This window comes from Notolepis coatsorum, assembly GCF_963971535.1.
Source record: "Notolepis coatsorum genome assembly, chromosome: 1".
NCBI classification, from domain to species: Eukaryota; Metazoa; Chordata; class Actinopteri; order Aulopiformes; family Paralepididae; genus Notolepis; species Notolepis coatsorum.
In genome coordinates this window covers 303,200,837-303,220,170 of record NC_140165.1, presented here as the reverse complement: position 1 = coordinate 303,220,170, position 19,334 = coordinate 303,200,837, and the positions used below count along the sequence as shown (strand labels likewise).

Here is a 19,334-nt window from a genome sequence, read left to right as displayed (position 1 = left end):
GACGTTAGGACCCCTCCCTGTTGATCGCTGTTTGCATTAATTCACAACCCACAAAAATACGATGACTTCATTTTGTTTGCTTTTTCTCCTAATAAATATCTTCTGCCATGCCGTGCAAATTAGCTATAAAGTGTGTTACATCTTTCCCTTTTTTTGTGTTGCTGTGGACAAAAATACTTCAATAGCCTAAAATAGACCTACCTCACAAACAACACACACACACACACACACACATCCACATGTCTGCGGTCACTATTATTATAGCACATGAATTGAAACACCTTCTGTCAGATCCTTAGATAGCCCATATCCCTCTCCTGCACAGGTCTGGTCTGCCCACCACTGTCAGTGGGGTTATCGGCAGTTCATCATGGGAAACTGGAAGCGAGAGAGACAATGCTGTACCTTCCTCCGCTCTCCGCAACGGGGCCGGGGGGATGACTATAAAAACCTGTTTAATGAAGCACCAGGAGCGCCTTTAACTTGGAGATAATTTTACAAGAGGAAAGGCCCGGGATCCCAAGATTGTCGTTGTTGTTGTTTTGATCAAAAGAATACTGCTGCTGCTCCTGACAGGAACGTCTTCGGTCCTCCGGTGAGTGCCATCATGGCTTCATCAGCATTGTGTTGTCTAAAAATAGCAACACCGGAGTGATGGTAAAATAATTAGTTTTATCCATCTTAATGCGCAATCTGACCCCCCCCCCCCCCCCCCCTTATTACTAACACCTTTGGGAGTGGCCGCACACAGGGGAGGACTGGGTGTCAGAACTGAGCCGTCACAAGACAGACAGACAGACAGGCCTGAGTGACATCATGGACTATAAACATAAAACCCAACCCTCCGACTGGAGTCTGTTATAGCAGAGGTAGGGGGTGATTGATGAGTAATTTACAGACGGTCAGTGGAGCACATCTATAAATGAAATCAAAAAGACGTGAAGTTGTTTTGTGTTTCTATTTTATGGGGGGGGGGGGGGGGTGAACAAATGCTACTACTATACGGCTGTAGGCTGAACAATATGCTTTATTTATTATTATTATTATTATTTTTTTTACTTTGTTGTTAGAATGACTTGACCTAAGTAACCCCTACCTTATTGTATGGAAACCTTTCTTGCGATGTTTAACCATGAGAATTATCAAGAAAACATTGCTGTGCATAAAGTGCACGTAAAGCTTGACTATATATACCTGCTTGTGGTAAAACAAATAATTTTGGTAATGATTAAATGAATCTATTGCCTAATACAGCTCTGTTGCCACTTTTATACATTAATAACTAATCTATGCCTATTGTATTAGGCTGCAAATAATCACTGTCTACTTTCTTTCTTTCCTTCTTTCTTTCTATATCTTTCTTTCTTTCTTTTCTTTCTTTCTTTCTTCTTTCTTTCTTTCTTTCTTTCTTTCTTTCTTTCTTTCTTTCTTTCTTTCTCTCTTTCTGTCTTTCTTTCTTTTTCTCTTTCTTTCCATCTTTCCATCTTTCTTTCTTTCTTTCTGTCTTCTTAAAGAAAAGAAAAAAACCAAAGACACTTCTAAAAGTGGACTTTTTCTACATTTACAGTGCACTTTTTTGACGAGATTCATGCTAAAACAAGTGTCTAAGTGTGTGTGTTTTGTAGTGAAGAAGAAGAAGAGGTAGAACTACAGTATCTTCTCCTCTCACACAAGGCTCCCGCCGCGCGCACACGTTATACCGCCGAGTGGGCCATTGGGTGTCGCTGTGCGCGCATCCACGCACTCGGGCCAGCAAATTCGGTCCGACCGGACCCCAACCAAATCTGACTGTGTGTGTGTGTGTCTGATAGTCCTGTTGCACGTGAGAAATACAGTGTGTAGGTGGCGAGTGAGAGAGAGAGAGAGGGGATCTTGATAGAGAATAGCAGAATACGCGGAAGAGTTGGTAATACCACAGGGATTTGGGGGAAAGCGTGGCGGTCTGGTGGATGAGGGATTCCCGAGAAGAGAACCACACAAACGGCCACGACAACAGACATGAGTCCGAGGTAGGCTGGTGGTGGTGATAGTATGCAGAGAGGGGGGTGCGATGCTATGCATGTTGTAGGGTTATTATTCACACCGCATCCGGATTAGCGCGTTAAAGTATATGGACTAAAGGTTTGGCAGTTTCTGACACTTATTGCGCGTAATGTGATGTTCAGCTGATGCGTTTTGTCCCGAAAACCGGCATGTAGACAAAACGTATGGATCATCGTATCAATTCGGTTCAAGTTTTAGATTAATTTGAGCTCAGATGAATTCTGGTGGTATCTATATAATCCTGTCAAAATTAGTCATGACAACGCAAGGCAATAGTGTATACAACCCTGTCAAATAGGTATACTAATAATAGAAATAATAATAACAACAACAACAACAACAACAACAACAACCACCAAACAATATGTTCAACATTTTATTTTGACAACCCTTACTGGCATAAAATGCTGAAAGGAACTTCTGGGAAAGCCTATAATAAAAAACAGGATATTCAGTAAGGGTGATTTATTTTTAGGGTGTAATATTTTACCCCAAGAGACAGTTTTAAGTTTCATCATTTGGGAGCTTTGTTATAAACCTACTCTCTCCAATTTATGGCGGATGCAACTATTTCACACAATCATGTTGGCAGGCGTATTAAGCTATATTTGAAACTATAGGTATATAGGTCCAAGGTGTTGGTCATGTCCACCTTTCTGCCCCATAACGCAGGACTATGTTATACAGTATACACAACACTCGATGATGTGTGAAGCCACTGACCTCAGAGCAGGTGTTATACCTGATCTATAGCAACATCACTGGAGGCTGAGGGGGGGGGGGAGAGAAGAGAGAGATACTGATTTGTAAAGTGCACATTATCACAGGGTCGCTTCACTATACCTTATCCCTTATAATCTTATATTCTAGAGCTCCAGTGAGCTGTGATACACTAACCGCCTGTCTCTTTAAGGCGAAGCTGCGATGTGTTGTGAAGTTCAAGTTGGGGTCATTCTAAGTTCCTGCCCTCGATTTTACCTTTTCACTTTTATTATAGACTGACATCACACGGGGCGCTGAAACACTTAGGGCGCATAGAGCCGCTATTATCATCTCGGTGCGCCGTATTGCCCTGACACAAAAAGAGTCGAGGAAATTACGAAAAAAAAAAAAAAAAATAGGAAACTGATGCTGGACTAGGCACGTATTTTTTATATGAGGAGATGAGAATAGAGGAGGGGCACAGAGAGAGAGAGAGCGAGAGAGAGAGAGAGAGAGAGAGAGCTAGAGAGAGAGAGAGCTAGAGAGAGAGAGAGCTAAAGAGAGAGAGAGAGAGAGAGAGAGAGAGAGAGAGAGAGAGAGAGAGAGAGAGAGAGAGAGAGAGAGAGAGAGAGAGAGAGAGAGAGAGAGAGAGAGCTAGAGAGAGAGAGCTAGAGAGAGAGAGAGAGAGCTATAGAGAGAGGGTGGTGGGAGGGAGGACGGACGTAAGGAGCAACACGAAATTCATATCAATTAATAATAAAAAGGAGTTGGCAGACGTGTTCGGAAAACTGGCATGGGTTTTGGAGGCTGGCAGTTCAAAGTTGAAACGTCAGAAATGACTCCAAAAGACTGTTGAGATGATCATTAAGGGAGACTTAGATCGGATGGCAGAAGAGCTCGGGCATCATGCAGGTAAGCTCAACTTCCAGATCAGATCGAGAGGAAGAATGGTTAAAAAATTACTTAAACGGATCAATAACCAAAGTGTAACGACTTTCCCTTTTCTTTTGGCAGATTGTCTTGTATTACAGAATCCAGTTTGGGGGGATATCGTGCTGCATGCATGGGCACGTTTAATAATATCCCACAACGTTTTTATTTGGACTTAAAGTTCAGTTTTCACATCATTGTTCAAAATTAATATGTTTGGCTCTATTTTGTGTGGGCAACTCCTTCGATTTAAACGTATAGCTAATGCGTTTATTTTTTTTAACAACTTGCTTTCGATCATTTATTATAATTAATAATAATGTGTCTTTGGTCTATTCTGTGAATGTCCAGGATCCAAGATTTGTTTAAAAAAAAAATCGATATAATAATATAGATCAGACTATTTGAATATAAATGAAATAGCCATGTACACTTGAAGTCGTCCAGTCACTGATTACTTTGGAGGTTTAAAGACATAACAAGGCTGTCTGCAGACCATTTACCCCCCATTACTATAGAGACCACAGCCCGCGTTGAAACGGTGGATGTCTTATGTTTTTAATAGCATCAGTTTTACTGTAGAGAACGAGAGAGAGAGAGAGAGAGAGGGAGAGAGAGAGAGGGCGAAGAAGAACAGCGACTTCCATCTAACTTGTTGGTCTCCTTTCACTTTTTACCAAGGCGGTGGACTTTTATAAGCCTCATGAAAGAGATGCTGCTCAAAATTGTTGACAGGTCTAGACAGCTAGAGCTGATACGGTTTCAAAGAAACAGCTGTCTCGCTACACCTTGCATACATTTCCATCGGCTCAAGGCTTTACTCGCGGAGATGATTTAGTGGAGCTATGCTCAGGCCGAGATAAGAACCGAGCGCTACGAGCCATAAGTGAGGACAGGGATAATCATAAAATCAACGCTGCTCAACCCCAACGAGGCGAGATAACGTTGTTTATTTTGTGTAGAAGGTGGCATATCTGATTCTGAACGCATCAGACATTATACAGATCTAAAACAAGACAGTGGCTTTAAACATCAGTGCTTGATCTAAAACAAACATGTGGCTATTGCATTATTCATTAACAAACGCAGCTTGGTCGTATTGATGATTACGTTATTGAAACACTTCAATCAATATCTGATTTTTTTTCTTTTTTTTCTTTTTTTTATTAACGAACCTTCTTACTGTCTTCTACTATCATGCACGAATTCCTACTAATATGTCTTTGCTACTATGCACTACTCAACACTGCAGCACCCAAGTTTCAACACTGTTTGACGAACATTGTTACCCTGAAAGAGTTGTGCCCTTCCTGCTGACTTGTTGTGCAGAACTTGTAAGTCGCTTTGGATAAAAGCGTTCAGCTAAATGACAACATGTAAATGTAAAGTAATGTTATAGGCCTATTTGTCTCCACAATAGCCTATCTCATACAATTGTATTTTAATTTCTAGAAAATAGCCTATAGGCCTATATTATTTTCAAAGACAAAGCCAAGCCTGATCAAAATGTCTGAGTCTAGTATGAACACATGTTTAGGCTATTGTTATAACTTATTATAATTATTGTATAGCTAAAGGTAGCCTATATCGTTAGATGTCCGTGCAACAACATATTAAAAAGCAATTAGCATGAATTCAATTATTACAATTATGGTTGTGAATTAGGCTATCGAGGCTCTAGACTTTTTTCCATCTTCTTTTTAACAGACTATATTGTCTATGGGTTAACTCTCCAGGTCTAGGGGCCCCTTAACTTGTTAACTTGTGATAGATAAATAATAGCTGCTGCGGTTTAACTGAGCTCAGCCCTCTTGCTTCCCATGGAAGATTTATGAATGAACATCCAGGGGTCTGCAGCACCACGGTAAACACGAGCACAGCTCCAGTGGGCTATAGTGTTTCACACATCATGCACAAGGAAATTCAGTTAACAGGCTATAGGAAGCACAAGTCTTCCCGAAGTATATAGGCTGTCAAACTCAGCTTATATTCACCGATCGGGTTTGTAATTATTCGGTCTGCTGTTTGAATCTCTCTCAGGCTGCTCAGATCACTTCCCCTCCAGGCCATTATGTTTAGTTTAAACCACGAGTGTGTTTCTCATTAGGTTTCATGGTCAATTTATATACCATTCGCAAAAACATGACTAATAATCTAAAGAGTTTTGACAAAGGCTGTGTTTTTTCGCGGTGTCCTTCAGAGGTGACTGCAAAATAAAGCTCGCAGCAGGCTGCATTGATTGATTGATTGATTGAACATTTTATTAGCAGATTGCAGAATGGGTACAATACAGTACAGCTCAATACACACAATTGTTAAGGGGATGCAGACCAGAGAAAGACTTTCGTCTTGTTTACATCAGGGTCCCCCATTTTCAATTCATCATAAATTATATTCCTATATAGATAATTGTAACAAACGTCATCATGTAAAATAGCCTAACTTACTATACACATGGTCGTTCTTTTATTAAATAATGCTATATGATTAAATTGAACAATATTCGAATACAATATTTTTTAACAAGCATATTTCTGGTTGTAAACGTTAATTCTCACAGGCCTACTTTATTCAATAAAATGAACACATGCATGGGTATGGTAAACATAGCGGTTACAAAAGTGCCAACAAGGCTATATGAGCGTCGTAAATAAAATAAAACGTCAGCAAATTTTTCTAAGCAGAAGTATAGCTTGTCTTCTGTGTGCAGCCCTATAACTATGACAAGCTGACATGAATGCACTCTGCCCTGCCTCACTCGAAACAGGATGAAGTGAAGACAAAATAACCTACAGGAATAGTATAGCATATTTATCATCGCCTGTCTAAATCGAAGTTCAAGTTTGCATGTTTCAAGTGTTGTTTTATTTGTCACATATAAAGTACATGTATACATTACAGTGAAATGCTTGGTTCTGTCTGTATGAGCCCCCCCCCTCTGGGATTATGCTTCATATACAGTAACAAAAAAAGTAAAAAGAATAAAGTCCAAAAAACTAAATACACAAAATAAAGTACAACCTATACAATATTACATATACAAAATGCAAACAATGCAGGTACAAAATGCTGACTTTTAAAATCCTAAATGCAAAAATGAGGTATTGGTTATTGTCCTAACACAGCACATGCTGAAAGTGCACACTATAAGAGAAGCCGACAACCATGCACGCACCCCGAGGCGACCAGCAGAGCACATTCCTGCAGGCTGTGCGACTTCACCACAGGCATTTACGATCAACTATTTCATTTAGGCTGTTCAATATTCAATATAAAAGTATAGGCCAATAACAGGTCAATCTTTGTCAGAGAAATATGACTATTATACTGTGAAGTCGGTATCGTGGAGTAGATTACTGCAGGACTACATGTTATTAAGCAGTGGGTTAGCCTATATATACACACATAAAAGATGCGTTCTCTGATTACATATTGCAAACGCAAAGGGATAACTTGTTGCTACAGGAAGCATAGCCTAGTATGTGATCTTGAGATAAAGCGTTTTAAAAACATGATTTACTGCTCTATACACTTTTTCTTATAAGCTTACATCACCAAGTGAATTCAAATATTTTTTTAAAGGCATACTCTTGCTTTTGGATATTTTCTCCCATTTTCATTATTAATTCCAACGTGTACACCATTCAGAAGAATTGAAAGGCAGTCATTCATGACAAGTATCCTGCTTAGATCGGCCTATACTGCGTTTTAATAAGAGGTGACTTTCTCACAGTAAGGCATGTGCAGGTGCTATAGAGAGTTCGACAATCTGTGTGTGTGTGTGTGTGTGTGTGTGTGTGTGTGTGTGTGTGTGTGTGTGTGTGTGTGCTGTGATTTTTCACCCTCAGATGGGTCAAAGATGCACGAAGGTTATCTAAAAACACGGGTTTCCTCATGTAAATCACACCTGTTACTATACAGTGTTATTGAAGAATAACTATATCGCCGGAATAACCTATGACCTTTCCTCTTGGTCATGCTGTGTCTATAGCTCACATAATGTAGGGCAGTAGGGCCTATACCGCGTGTCACAGAGGGAAAATCTGGACCGCGTGTATGCTGTGTGTACGACTGTGTGTGTGTGTGTGTGTGTGTGTGTGTGTGTGTGTGTGTGTGTGTGTGTGTGTGTGTGTGTGTTACCGCATGCTGTGAAACCCAACGCTCCTCTCTCCAGCTGAGAGACCTCAGCTGGGCCTATAGCAGCCTATATACCTCCATCCATATTGCCTTCATTTTCAACCACTTTTGATTTGAACCATGATGGCTGAAATCAAAGCCAGCACCACGGAGACCAGACCTGCATTTTTTTTTTACCTCATTGTTTGCACTTTGTGTACTTTAGTTTATATATTGAATATTTTGTATAGTGTTTGGACTTCATTATATTTTTTTTTAACTTTTTTACTGTATGAAGCACATTCCCAGGAGGCTCATCATACAGAATCAAGTATTTCACTGTAATGTAGCGTGCGCATGTGGAATATGTGACAAATAAAAACAAAACTTGAACTTGAATCACTTTTAAGGACAGCTCCTCTCTCAGTATAGCCCCTCGCCTATAACGGAAAGTAGGCCACACCACCGAATCCTCGAAGTCTCTCTTATGCATCAAGGCGCGACCTTGAACCATAACAATAAAATCATACGGGCCAGGGAGGGTACAGTAGACATATATCACATCACACAAGAAGCGCCACATTAATGGCTATTTTCCTTATTTGGAGTCGTGTCTTGTAGAGGCACTGGGTTGATGTTTATATACGAGGACAGATAGATTAGATTAGATTAGATTAGATTCAAATGTATTGTCATTATCCAGCACAAGTACAGTACAACAAAAATAAGTTTGGCATCCAACCAGAGTACAAATGTAGCAGTAAAGTGCAACAGCAATAGTACTACTGAGTGTAGTGCTAATCAGATGTACAGAGTGTATTATATAAATAGAGACAGTATGACTACTGGCTACTTTACGCTCAGGCTATACAGGCTCAGTGGGTAATTAAATGTTTGCAGTGTGAGTGTCCTGCTTCCTTATTCCTTTAGCTGGGAGCATATATACTCATTGACATAAACAAGAAGAGGATGAACTTCTGTCAGGAAGAACACCATCGGATATATTTATTTAGTTGCTTGTTTCCCATCAGTGAGACGAAGCCCTCGGGGACGGTTACAGACGTTTTCTTGTTTTTTTTTCATCTCATAAGTAAAGGATCCTCAAGACATCGCTGTTTGAACACTACATCCTGCTAAATTTGTCCGGTTGATATGGTTTACTTTAGGCTCGGTACAACAATACACACGCTACTGTGAGTGTGTGTATGTCTGTTCAAGTGCCTTTTATGTGCGTGCGTGCGTGTGCGCGTGTGCGCCTACGAATCCCATAGAGTTCATCTCGAGTTAAAACAATTGAAGCGTCTAATTTTGCCATGATTTACGCTGCGTCTAGGCCTACTCAGTGTTCCTTATATGACTGGGCACCATGGGAGTTGAAACAGCTACGGATCTTTTTTTGGCCGTGTCTTTTTTTTCTCTGCAAGTTTATACCTGCCGTTCATCATGCTTGCAAATCATTCACTCTTACTCTGTGTGTAGATCTCTGCACATTGCCTCTGGAGTGCTTTATCAGGAAGCCAGCAGCGAGAAAACACATATCTGCTCTCTGCTTTTCTTGATTTTTTTTTCTTTCTTTCTGTTTTTAACTCTGAGAATCGCTGCATATAGGAAGTGGACGTGACTAGAGTTTCTGATAATGACAAAACCATTGCAATCGCTCACCCGTAGCGAAACCCCCACTTTTATTGAGTGGCCTTCGTGTCCACTGCCCTCACATAAATTGTATACTGTGTATAGTATACTTTTCCTCCACTGGAAACTATAGATGATATAAGATGACCTATTTCATAAAAAAAAAACTTGAATTCTACTCAATTACAAATACTTTATAACACAAACTAAAAAAAATCAACAAATCAACAAACAACAAAAATTTAACACAAATTGTTAACAGTAGAATAAAACGTTTTAAATCCTTATACATCATCCCTCCTGGGAAAAAATTGCTTCAAGTCAAACCAGGACTGTCCTAAAGCCATTTCCCTGGGTACACAAGACAAATTAATGTAATCTAATCCAGTGTGGAAATTACATTTTGTCACGCTAGCCTTGTATCAGTGCGTAGAGAATCGTGCCCATTGCAAAAGAGAAAGCAACATTTGTCTGTCGGCTGTTGTTTTCATGAGCTGAGTTACTGGCTGCTGTATGACATTTACACACTATCTGTTGTTGCAGGTGGCAGTCTGAAGACGATGCTGGATGCCATGGAAGTCCCAAGTCATGCTAGGCACCTCCTCCTGCAGCTCAACAGCCAACGCACCAAGGGCTTCTTATGCGACGTCATCATCGTGGTGCAGAATGCCCTCTTCAGAGCTCACAAGAACATTCTGGCTGCCAGCAGCCTCTACCTGAAGTCCCTGGTGGTCCACGACAACCTCATCAACCTCGACCACGAGATGGTGAGTCCGGGGGTCTTCCGAGTCATCCTAGATTACATCTACACGGGCCGCCTGAGCGAGGGAGACCCCACCTCTCCCAGCGAGCCCAACCTGGGGGCCGTCCTGGCCGCCGCCAGCTACCTGCAGCTGCTGGACTTAGTGGCTCTGTGCAAGAAGAAACTAAAGAGAAACGGCAAGTACCCTCCGCGGCCGACCCCCGCGTTTCTGCCCTATGCCAAGATGGGGCCCAATAGTTTGGGTTTGGGCAGGTTTAGGGTTACCACGCCTGTCATTCAGTCCTGTCCCCCGGGAGGCATTGTGAACAACCACGCGCCCCGCGGACCTCCGCTAGAGGACCTGGTTCCCCATCCGCTGGCCATCCACGCCGGGGAGCTGTACGCTCCCATCTCCGCCCAGGGCTCTCAGGTGTTCCCCTCCCCGCAGTCGGCCCTGCCCGCTCAGCTCGGCCTGCGCTCGGCCCACCCGGAGAGGAACTGCTCCCCCATCTACGGCCTCGACCTCTCCAAGAAGAGCCCCAACTCGCAGTCGCAGCACGCGCCCTCCCAGCCCCACCTGGCGCACACCCTGGCCCACGGCAACGACGACGAGAGGGAGGGGGCCCTGAGCAGCCGCGCCAGTCCCATGCACGGCACCAACGGGCGGGCCTACCCCACGGAGAAGATGGAGATAGCCGATCGAGCGAGCGAGCTCCCGCCTCACCCCTTCCCCCACCTCAACCAGTCTCTCGGCGCCCACCTCCCCCGCCTCCGTCGCTCCAACTCGCTGCAGGGTCCCGACCACTACCCCTGCCCCCCGAGTCCCGACACCCCCACGGACGCCGGGGAGACGGCCAGAGACGTCGGGAACATCTACCGCTGGGTGAAACACGAGCCGATGTCATACACGGCCGAGGACGAGGACGAGGACGAGGACGAGGACGAGGGCGCCGCGAACGGAGACCGGGAGAACCACCACCACCAGCACCACAACCACAACCACAAGGCGGGCGGCGAGGAGAGCGAAGGAGGGGACGACAAGAGCGGCTCGGGCAGCGAGGAGACGGGCAGCAGTGAAGGCCGCCCGTCTCCCCCCGGGGGGGCCATGGGCAGGTTCCACATGCCGTACGAGCCGGAGAGCTTCGGGGACAACCTGTACGTCTGCATCCCCTGCGACAAGGGCTTCCCCAGCTCCGAGCAGCTCAACGCGCACGTGGAGACGCACACGGAGGAGGAGCTGTACAGCAACTCCGGCGGCGAGATGGGCGGCAGCAACAACGGCACCAAGAACAACGGCGGCGGCCTCTCCAACGGCTACGGGAACAGCCTGAACGGCGGCAGCTTGAACAGCCTCTCGCACCTGGAGAGCAAGTCGGGCCAGGGCCTGGGCTCCTCGGGCGCCCTGGGCGAGATGATGCGGCCGTACCGCTGCTCCTCCTGCGAGAAGTCCTACAAGGACCCCGCCACGCTGCGGCAGCACGAGAAGACCCACTGGCTGACGCGGCCGTACCCCTGCAGCATCTGCGGCAAGAAGTTCACCCAGCGGGGCACCATGACGCGCCACATGCGCAGCCACCTGGGACTCAAGCCGTTCGCCTGCGACTCCTGCGGCATGCGCTTCACGCGCCAGTACCGCCTCACGGAGCACATGCGCATCCACTCCGGGGAGAAGCCCTACGAGTGCCAGGTGTGCGGCGGGAAGTTCGCCCAGCAGCGCAACCTCATCAGCCACAGTAAGATGCACAGCAGCGGGGGCGCGGCGGCGGGCCTGACGAGCGACGGGAAGCTGAAGCTGGACTTCGCGGAGGGCATCTACCCGCTGAGCAAGTACACGGCGGAGCACCTGGGGCTGAAGCAGGAGAAGGCCAACGAGCTCCTGGTCCATGCGCACCTGCTGGCCGACCCCAGCCTGTACCCGCTCACCAAAATGGCGGCGGAGCACCTGGGCCTCACCCACGACAAGATGGACATCCTGGCCCTGGCCCCTCCGTCCCTCTCTGAAGCCCGCAGCATTGGCCGCTACTCGCCCAGCTAAGACCGTCTGTGTTCCAGTATATATGTGCCGTGGAAGCCGCCCATAGTTCTGTGGTGTCGAAAACACAACTTACAGTATTCTAACGCCATTCACCTCAACTCCATATCTATCTGCACCTCAGACGTAGGGCCAAAAGAGAATGGTCGTCTAATGCACACACACAAACGTGTAGACTCCTATAAGTGCCTTCTTTTGCATTCTATGTGTTTCTACGACTTCCTGATCGAGGGAGGACTGTGCCATTTCCAACAAGGAGCGTTCACTCAGAGTAGTGCGTTATTTATGTACAGTGTACGCAAACAAACATTTCTTATCCAGCCATTGAGCCAAAACAACAAATTGAACGAAGCCAAAAAAGGAAATTGTTTTTATTTATTTTTCTTTTTTTTCTTCTTTTGTATGTAGCGAAATCCAAAGAGAAAACTTGTTGCGAGGAAGTGTTGCAACCAGACCCCTAAACCTGTGTACTATTAAGTATTGTATGTGTACAAAACATGAGAGAAAGACCCCTAAACCTGTGTACTATTAAGTATTGTATGTGTACAAAACATGAGAAAAAAAAGCACATAAGGACAAGATTCAGGGCTTGTGTCCAGACATGAGCGGAACTTTGAACGAAAGGAAAAGCCAACTCTTCTGGACTTTAAAGTAACGGACTGTTTATATTCCTCTTCTTTTGTTTTTTCCCCCTTTTTCTTTTCTTTTTTTTCCTTTTATTCTTTTTTTGTCGTCGGGGTAGTGGACAATTCGTGTATCTCACTCTCCAGCTTCCCCCTCCATCACGCTCCTGCTTTCTGTCACGAGGAAATGACAAAAAAAAGAAAAACTATGACAGCGGTCGCCTCGACATTTTAGGTAAAGTGATTCATGCTCTTGTTTTCTCCCCCCTTGGTTCTTGGTAAACGCTCTCCCTCGTATGATGACGGCGTAAATCACAGGCTCAATATTAAGTGACAGTAATGGTGGCTTTTAATCGCCCTTTGCACCGAGTGCCGTAACCCTTTTAACCCCGGAGTTCGCTCGCTCTCATTTCAAATCTTTCAATTTGCCTTTTGGACTAACAACCCCGCCGCCGCCTTTGAAATGTTATCGAGACGCATGCGAGCACGGCCCTGTGAGCTCATAACTGGGACGTGAGTGCACATACTCCACTGATGACACGCTAATCCCCGCTCATGATTGCTGCTTCATCCCCGCGGTGTAGACTAAGCATGGGCGTTGCCTCATGACATTGTGTAATATTTACAACAGTGTTTTTTTATTTGGCGGAGAGGAGCTCGCACCCCGAAGGAGGCGCTGTCCAAGGCGGGACACCCCCCCCCCCCCCCCCCCCCCCCGGCAGGCAGGCAGAATTAACATAAATCGTTCGCTATCAATAGCAATAACTCCAGTCACAACAGCGTGATGATTAATCATCAGCGTCAGTAGTCATACGCACCACTATCCAGCTTCTCTGTTTGACCTGACCTCCCATGAAGCCTGTTGGTAGAGGGCCTTGCTATTGCTGACAGGCTAAAGTGAGTGCTACCCACCCCTCCCCCCCCCACACACACACACACACACACATTGCCGTTGCCTCACATGCTCTCCCACACACCACCCACCCATCCACACACACACACACGCAGAGGGAGCCACTAATCTGACAGCGGTATGAACATGAGAATGGTTGTGCCTGGGCGCTCCCGGCGAGCGGCCGGTCGGACAGCGCGGCCCAGCTGCTGTGCTCCAGTAATCCCTGTGAAATCTCACGTTCTCCCCGACAATTCACACTGCTTGTCGGGCCTGATGCCGCATTTCATGCCTGCCATCCGGGCCCCTCTCATCCAGACACATTAACATGACATCTGAGCCCCAGCGATCATCTCCCCGGGCCACCCCCTGCCTGCCTGCCTGCCTGCCTGCCTGCCTGCCTGCCTGCCTGTCTTTTCTCTCTCTCTCTCTCTCTCTCTCTCTCTCTCTCTCTCTCTCTCTCTCTCTCTCTCTCTCTCTCTCTCTCTCTCCCCGCTGGTATCGACCACCGGTGGCTAGATGCCTTTGCGTCGGCTGTAGCTACCACCGAGGTTCCCTCGAGCCAGAGCACTTATTAAAGGGTTGCGGTTTTTGAAGGCACTTTTTTTCTCCTTTGTTTTGTTTTGTATGCTGGCCTTTTCTTTTTTTCCACTTTCATTGGACCTCGTTCCAGATTAGGGTTGACCACTATAGTGCCAATGCCAACCTCAGTGGGTGAATGTGAAGACTAAAAAGCCATGAATGCACTGTGATAACTAAGATGTGGTGAATCTTAAACGGCTTGTAGACACACAGCTTAAAGACTGAGACAAGGTTGCCTTTTTTTTTCTTTTCTTGATGTAACAATAATTTAAGGGCTTCGTTTTCTGTAGCATATGATCATATCAAAGATGTTTTTTTTTTTTATATCACGTTATATTTCCTTCTACTTCATTTGACCTTTAACCAAAGCAACACACGTGAAACTGGTGCTTAACCTCAGGACTGAACCCAGCATGGGGACGCTATGCTTTAGCTAAACAGCAAACCACAACAACAACAACAACAACCACAACACACACACACACACACACACACACACACACACACACACACACACACACACACACACACACACACACACACACACACACACACACACACACACACACACACACACACACACACACACACACACACACACACACACACACACACACACACACACACACACACACACACACACACACACACTTATCTACACAGCAGACACAAACATCTGTTATTTCTTTTCTTTTCTTTTTTAAGGGGACACTTGTCCCGTGTCAAACCTGTGGTCATTTCTGTGCTTTACCCAATTTTTACACTTTTACGGTGGAGCGACATGTGATATTAACATTTGTTTTTGTTTGTGTTTATCTTACAATGTAGTATGAATATAATTTTTAATTTTTAAATTGTCCTCAAAGAGGCTTTGTGTGGGTCTGACCAATTTCATTGTTAAGATAAGGCAAAGACAATCCGGTATATACTTTCTTCAGTGGCTCACGATGGATCGGTAAAAAACACACCTCAGTGGCGACATTTATCTCCAGTCTCAACGGCACATACAGCCGAGGTAGCGGGCCTGACAGTCGAGGTAGCGGGCCTGACAGCCGAGGTAACGGGCCTGACAGCCGAGGTAGCGGGCCTGACAGTCGAGGTAGCGGGCCTGACAGTCGAGGTAGCGGGCCTGACAGTCGAGGTAGCGGGCCTGACAGCCGAGGTAGCGGGCCTGACAGCCGAGGTAGCGGGCCTGACAGTCGAGGTAGCGGGCCTGACAGCCGAGGTAGCGGGCCTGACAGTCGAGGTAGCGGGCCTGACAGTCTAGGTAGCGGGCCTGACAGTCGAGGTAGCGGGCCTGACAGCCGAGGTGGCGGGCCTGACAGTCGAGGTGGCGGGCCTGACAGTCAAGGTAGCGGGCCTGACAGTCGAGGTAGTGGGCCTGACAGTCGAGGTAGCGGGCCTGACAGCCGAGGTAGCGGGCCTGACAGTCGAGGTAGCGGGCCTGACGGCACAGACAAATGAGGTAGCATGACGGCACAGAGGTAGTGGGCCTGACGAAGCAGACAACCAGGTTAGCAGGCCTGACAGCACAGACAGCCGAGGTAGCGGGCCTGACGGCACAGAGGTAGCGGGCCTGACGGCACAGAGGTAGCGGGCCTGACGGCACAGAGGTAGCGGGCCTGACGGCACAGAGGTAGCGGGCCTGGCGGTTAGTGATGTTTTACTTGCTTGCACACGAGGCGTGATGTATTATCAGTATTTTCCTAGACAGACAAAACAGTGGCTTCACTGAAACCTAACCTCCAGTATTTTGACCCATTCCTCTGGAGTGAGTTTAGTGACCTACTGCTTATTAGATTCAGACTGGAACTGTACACACACACACACACACACACACACACACACATGCGCGCGCAGAGGAAGTGAGCTTGTTTTGGACGGCTGCAGATGCAGGGTTTCCCAGAAGCCTACGCGGAACGCTAAAACGCAGAAATTGGCTCCGTCGTTTCGGGAAATATGTGGAAATCTTTTGGCCCTAATTATTCAGTCTCTCAACAATTGTCCAGGTCGGAACCTGTCGCAGTAAAAGAGTGCATTTTACAGAGAGGCAAGGGGGAATATCCCCGCTAGCTCTGCAACCGGGGGCAAACGGGAACTCAAACGCTGGAAAGTAGTGAACAGGGCCGTCGTGGGTGTCAATGGTGGGAATTTCGACATCTCCCTCTCCCTCTCCCCTTCCATTCCCTTCCATTCATTAGTTTCTCTCTCTCTCTCTCTCCCTCTCTCTCTCTCTCTCTGACAAAATCTGTCTTTTTTCGTCTTCCTTTTTCTCACACTGGTTAAAACAACAACATCAACAAAATGTTTCCACAGCCTCTCCAAATCTGTGCAGGAAGAAGGAGTGAGATAATGTCTTATGTTTCGCTCCGACTGGGGGCCTGTTTTGAAATTTCCCTTTAATTTCCTCCTCCGTGTCATTGTGTGTCTGTGTGTGTGTGTGTGAGAGAGAGAGAGAGAGAGAGAGAGAGAGAGAGAGAGAGAGAGGGAGAGAAAGGGAAAGGGTGTTTGTATAGAGGGGGAGGTGTTTGTATATCATATGCTATTTGAGTATATGAGCGGCTGGTAATGGATGCTCTGGGAGGCAGCGCTGGTGTGAAGGAGAAGGGAGCCGCGAGGAGTTGGGAAGTGAACTTTTGGCTGGTCTGCAGCGTCGAGCAGGATGTGTGCCGTGTGTTTTCGCTCCGTGGCAGATAGAGCGGGGGAGACGGAGATTGGGGAGGGAGAGAGAGAGAGAGAGAGAGAGAGAGGAGCAGGGGGGGGGGGGGGTGTGGGGGCACAGCAGGGGTGGACATGAGCCATTGTCTGAATATGAAAGACCGTTCTTTACTTCTAAAACTCTCCATTCAGGAAAACGTGAACTGTACAGTATCTTCTCTTTTCCTTCCCCTCTGCTCTGTAAGGGACTTCCTCTGGTCATTATCACCGTGATGCTACACCGCTGCCCAGCAGCACGTCTCTCCAACGCTGCTCTCTCGCTCTGAGAGAGCCGTTCACACAGTTGCATATCACTTTTCTTTAAAAAAAAAAAAAGAAAAAAGCGATAGGTCTTTTTTGACATCCTCTCCTTTTTTGGCGTACCGCGGGAAACTCCTCCTGCCGTTATTCTATGTCCATCATGCAGGCGTTAAGAGAAACTTACGAGGCTTGGACGGTCGCCACCTAGCAGCGTTAGAATGGGCTGGAAGTGAGGGGGCGGAGTGTCTCCAGTGTTAGTGATCGTAAAACAATTGATATTTCCATCCTCACCACTATAAACAATTGATATTTCCATTTTCAAGCCCTATAAACTATTTATATTTCCATTTTCACCACTATAAATGATTGATATTTCCATTTTTTGACCACTGTGATGCTGGTCACGAGATGTTAATTTAGAAGAGTGTGGATTTTATTTAGTGTTCCTCACAGCGACCATTTGAAAGAGATTAGAATACCAACACCTTTGAAATATCAACATTTATGTTGATCATGTACAAATTGCTTGAATAACTTGAATGTGTATACAGTAAGACGACAATTGAAAACAACTAGACTTTTATTAGAATTTTTGTATTTCTATTTAGTTTATTTTATATGAATATTACGGTTTTTATGAATTAAATTTTTTTTAACTGAGAAACTGCCCTGTTTCATACGATTGAAATACTGGTATGGCAACTGAACTCCAAAGTTTAATAACACTTTTTATACATGCAAGACTTTCATCAAGGACATAAAAATATTCTGGATGAGTTTCAATAATGCAATGTAGGCCAAAAAAGCTTTTATGTGAAAATAGAAAAAAGAAAAGAAAGAGAGAGAGAGATAAAAATCCAAATGATGACTTTAAGGTTTTTGCCAAAGTCACCAAACCATGTGGCCTGTCTACCAGGGAGATAGCCGCCAATAACGGTGTGAATGATTTACACTGTAGATTAAATCCTAATATCCACTCTGCGATAGGCTCCATGTCACTATTAGGCCTATATATTGTGTGCTGAAAGCTAAGTTAAACTTAAGCTTTGAGCAGACGTTGCAGGAAAAATGATCTGAAATAAAACACACTATCTTCTCTAGTTATTGGTAATTACAGTCTATCAGCTTTGACTTAGACCTAAGTGAATACTGTTTAGCACAGCGCAGACCTGCCTCCTTCCCAGTGTGTATATGTGTTTGGATGTAAGCTCAAACCAAATGTTATACCCCCTAGAATTCTAAGAGTTAGAACCCTAGAATATATTTGACCGACCCTCAATCGACCTGTATCTTGAGCCTGAGTTACGATTGGAGGATCAAGAGAAGAGGGGCCTGGTCTTGTGATATAGGACAATATTCCACTAGTGACAATGTGTGTGTGTGTGTGTGTGTGTTGTGTTGAGGTCGGCTGTTGTGCGTTTTCACACACACAGTGCACCTGTCCGCATCCCTGTTTGTCAGGCTTCCCACAGTAGAGCAGGGCTGAAGTGGAAGAGGAGGGTGAGATTCTGACACTTTCAAGTCTTTATTACACACAGCTGCTTCAGATTTATTCCCCAGAACTGCACTTTTCTGGAGAAATCATTGAAATCTTGATTTTTATTACCCTCGTGACCCTCCTGAAAACTCCCCTCCATCTCCTTTTCCCTCTCACACTTTTGCCTCCTCCTCGTCCTCCTTTCCCTCTCTCCCTCCCTCCCTCCCTCCCTCCCTCCCTCCCTCCCTCCCTCCCTCCCTCGCCGCATCGACCGCTGGCCTCTCCTCCCGTTCCTCCCTCGTTACCTCAAAGCCCCCCCCCCCACCTCTGTCCGCTCGGCCCGCTATCCTCCTCCCCTGCTTCTCTCTCACTCCTCCGGCACCCACTCGCTCCCAGCTGCTTTTCATGCTGAAGAAGACAGTTGTCTAAATGTTTACGCGAACAACTACTTTCTTTTTCCCCCCCTTAGCGCCCCGATCAACTTCCAAAACGTGAACTTTGTGGCATGTGTTAAAAATACTGCGGATGACGGGCCAAAGGCAAAGCGGGCCTGACAAACGTTGTTGCGCTTTGCTCGTCGAGTCCAGAAAAATATGGATTACAAG

At 45.8% G+C, this 19,334-nt stretch overlaps 1 protein-coding gene across 2 annotated transcripts; it reads left to right on the top strand.

The window, feature by feature from the left end:
* The first annotated feature begins 1,874 nt into the window (after positions 1-1,874).
* Positions 1,875-14,736, top strand: hic1 (hypermethylated in cancer 1). 2 transcript variants are annotated; one of them, XM_084319245.1, is made up of 2 exons: positions 1,875-2,009; positions 9,967-14,736. In XM_084319245.1, the coding sequence occupies exon 2, from the start codon at positions 9,984-9,986 to the stop codon at positions 12,198-12,200; it is 2,217 nt and encodes a 738-aa protein (XP_084175371.1). In that variant the 5' UTR covers positions 1,875-2,009; positions 9,967-9,983; the 3' UTR covers positions 12,201-14,736. The 2 variants fall into 2 exon arrangements, with proteins under 2 accessions (XP_084175371.1, XP_084175370.1); XM_084319244.1 differs by lacking the exon at positions 1,875-2,009 and adding an exon at positions 3,521-3,657.
* The last annotated feature ends 4,598 nt before the right edge of the window (positions 14,737-19,334 follow it).

Bases quoted from the DNA above. Each gene is read 5' to 3' on its own strand.
- hic1 (XM_084319244.1), top strand. From the start codon at position 3,603: ATGATCATTAAGGGAGACTTAGATCGGATGGCAGAAGAGCTCGGGCAT. The intron at 3,658-9,966 runs GTAAGCTCAACT...CTGTTGTTGCAG, and splicing joins AGAGCTCGGGCATCATGCAG to GTGGCAGTCTGAAGACGATG.